Source organism: Magnolia sinica, chromosome 2 (assembly GCF_029962835.1).
Source record: "Magnolia sinica isolate HGM2019 chromosome 2, MsV1, whole genome shotgun sequence".
In the NCBI taxonomy this organism is placed as follows: Eukaryota; Viridiplantae; Streptophyta; class Magnoliopsida; order Magnoliales; family Magnoliaceae; genus Magnolia; species Magnolia sinica.
Window position 1 is genome coordinate 127014084 of NC_080574.1, and position 3369 is coordinate 127017452.

Consider the following 3369-nt stretch of genomic DNA (forward strand, 5'->3'; position numbering starts at 1 on the left):
TAGTCCTCGGCACTACTCGAAATGGTACTTCACCGGTCCCACCCTTTGTAATTGCAGCCGTTCAGTCGGTTGTCCCAGCAATGGATGGCTCACCATCTAAATCTAGCATGCCATTGCTAAGTTCATGTAGTGGGGCCCATGTTTCTAGTCCAAGGTCTTGATGAGATGCCCGAAAAAGTTGGTGGCTAGGATCTTTTGATGTTTACAAAAATAGACAGAACTAGACGACCAGTATCTTCTAATTTAGAACATTATTTTGGCAAACCCCATCCAAAGTGGACCCCATTGATCAGACCAACATCTTGGATCACCACTAAAAAGGATGGTCTCCTCTTATATGGATTTGATACATCAGAATTAGAGGTCCAGATCAATCTTCAGTTTAATATCATCGACTTGAAGCTTCCAAATCTGGAAAGCAGGGCCCCACTGTCTCCAAATCTAAAGAGGAACATACTTCGTACTCTGGCGGACTACCAAACCGGTTAAAAAACGAATGCGGCCCTCTCTCCATGACAGATAAAACCCACCACTGCCACCCCAAACCCCTCTCTTTCTCTCCATCTCCTTCTCTCCTCCTGAGGAGAAGAAGCAAAGGAGCAGCAGCGCCGTACCGTACACCTCGCGATCATGGAAGCCGCTGCTCCCGCACCTCCTCCCCCACCGATTCCTCCGGCACTTGCCTACGCCGACTCGCTTGACTCGTCCCCTCGCTCGCGCAACACCGATTCCTGGGACGATCCCTCCCTCCCTTCCTTATCCTCCACCCCTTCTGCTAAACTGCGCCTGATGTGCAGCTACGGCGGTCACATCGTCCCCCGCCCTCACGACAAGTCCCTCTGCTATCTCGGTGGCGATACCCGCATCGTCGTCGTCGATCGGACCACCCTCTCCCTCTCATCTCTGTCGTCCAAGCTCTCCTCCACCCTCCTCGACGGCCGTCCGTTCTCCCTCAAGTACCAGCTCCCCAACGAGGACCTTGATTCCCTCATCTCCGTCACCACCGACGAGGACCTCGACAACATGATCGATGAGTACGATCGCACCACCGCCGCCTCGGCCCACAAGCCGTCCCGTCTCCGCCTCTTCCTCTTCCCCAGCAAGCCTGACTCGGCATCCTCGATCGGATCGCTTCTCGACGATTCCAAATCGGAGACTTGGTTCGTCGATGCGCTGAATGGGGCTGGGGTTATCCCACGGGGACTCTCCGCCGCATCGGCTGATTCCGCAGACGTGAATTGCTTGCTTGGATTGGATGATTCCGGCGGCAATGGTGGCGGCGGCGGCGGTGGGGCTGCCTCCGATGCCAAGACCCATCCCCCCGATTCGCCGATGCTGGAGACGGCATCGTCGTCTTTCGGGTCGACGTCTTCTGCTCATTTCCTGTCGAATTTGCCGCCAATTCGCGTGCATGTCGATGAATCTGGGGTCCGGATGCAGGAGCCCAGGACAGGTCTTGAGGAGCAGTTCAATCAGATGAATGTGAGCGCAGCAGCGGCTGTATCTGGTGCGGCGACTGGAGCGCCGTTGATGAATATATCGCCATCGAATGAAAACCTCAATCGGGTCTTTTCAGATGATGAGAGAGTGGAGCAGGGGGTGCCCGTAACAAATCGAAAGCCACCACAGCCACCGCAGCAACAGCAGCAGCAGCAACAGCAACAGCAACATCAGCTACAACAGCAGAAACAGACTACCTCCGATATGCTGCCAGATACAGTTACAAGGTACAGATTCATTTTCTCAGTTTTTCATCCATTTGGAAGTTTTTTTCTTGCAACTCAATGAATTGGGTTTTCTTTTATAGGGATAATAGTAATATTCCTGGTGTGATTTCTCGCCCAAAACCTGTGTTTTATCAAGATCCGGTTGCGGCCCGAGACAGGGCTGCTGTTACTGCAACCATCAGCTCAGTTCCAGATCCGAAACGGGAAGTGTCCAATCCAAATTACCGGGTTCCGATTCAAGTTCAAGACCCAAGTTATGTATTGCCGCCTATGCAGCCAGAGCAGCAGCAATTCGTTCATGCAACCCCGCATTATATTCATCATCACGCAACGGGGCCAGTGCCCATCTCTCCTTACTACCAGATGCATCCGATGCATCAGCCACAGCCTCTCCAGCAGCAGCAACAAGCGCAGCAACAGCAACAACATCGGATGGATCAGCAGTATCCGATGTACTTCATGCCTGTCGGGCAAAACCAACCTTACAATTTAGCCCTGCAGTCAAATTTGGCTGATGGATCTTCCATCGCTTCTAGTAAGCCGGCCCCACTTGCAAATCCCGGCATCATCCCTCCATCGTACAAAGAGTCCGCGCCCATCTACCCGGCACGATCTGCTCAGCCCCCAAAACCTGAATTGACTGCGAATTTATACCGAACAGCTGCAGCAGCTGCTCCTCAACCGCTCCCGACTGCAGCAGCACCGCTTGTACACATGTCTGATCAGCAGCAGCAATACATGGGATACCACCAGATGCACCATCCATCGCAGTCCGCTGCTAATTTCCCGTATGAATATGCTGACCAGTTGCATGCCCAAATATACTATACTCAGGCACCGCCCGCCACACTGGCGCCCCAATATCAGACTGTTAGCTCAGGGGCGATGATCTCAGAGGCTGCAGTGCTGTCACCACCTGCAGCGACTGCAGAAGCTAAGCAGAACAGAACCTCGCAACCACTGTAAGTTGTTTGGCTTGGGCTCGTTCTAAACTGCAAACAATTTTGACGAGGTGTCCGGTGAATGAAAATCTTACTTGATATACTACTGCTTTGCATTTTCTTCTGTGTTTGGTTATTGTTATTGGTTTTTCAGACTTTATGATAGGAATAAGGAACTGGGTCTTCTTCTTCTTCTCTCCTATGTATGTCATTGTCATTGTTGTAATGTGAAGGATGGTCATAGGTTATAGTACTGTTTTTGTTGGAAAATGCTGTGTGTTTGGTCTATTGAATAAATATACAGAAAGATTTGAATTATACACATCCTGATGATACGGAAGTTTTGAGTATTGGAAATTTTTGTAGTTTTTATTTTGGTTATATTTGTATTTGTTGTCTATGATAGAAATGAAGAATTCTACTTTCTCTCATGTGAAGGAGGTTTAAGAACTAATCATATCTGTAGGGAATCCAATGATCTCTCGATCTCTTGATCGATCTTGATTTCAATCTCGAGTGGAATTTGTATTTTCTGTGAAAAAGTAGTATGATCTCACTTGGGTTTTGTGGTTTTTACCTAGCATTTGTGTGTAGGATGGTAGATGGTTATTGGCATTGGTTTGGGTTGCCTATGATAGAAATGGGCGCAAGTGAATTGAATTGCAAACACTCAGTTTAATCAAGAGGAGATGACCAAATTG

The 3369-nt window shown here is 49.5% G+C and overlaps 1 protein-coding gene across 1 annotated transcript; it reads left to right on the forward strand.

Moving 5' to 3' along the window:
• Positions 1–533: 533 nt before the first annotated feature.
• LOC131237584 (protein PAL OF QUIRKY-like) lies at positions 534–2986 on the forward strand. The gene is made up of 2 exons (XM_058235430.1): positions 534–1727; positions 1808–2986. Exons 1-2 carry the CDS (start codon positions 631–633, stop codon positions 2691–2693), a joined length of 1983 nt encoding a protein of 660 aa, XP_058091413.1. The 5' UTR covers positions 534–630; the 3' UTR covers positions 2694–2986.
• Positions 2987–3369: the final 383 nt, after the last annotated feature.

What these genes read in the sequence shown, in the direction of transcription:
- LOC131237584 (XM_058235430.1), top strand. Translation starts at nt 631, where the DNA reads ATGGAAGCCGCTGCTCCCGCACCTCCTCCCCCACCGATTCCTCCGGCA. An exon ending in CTGCCAGATACAGTTACAAG is followed by an intron (nt 1,728 to 1,807) that starts GTACAGATTCAT and finishes TTTCTTTTATAG; the next exon opens with GGATAATAGTAATATTCCTG.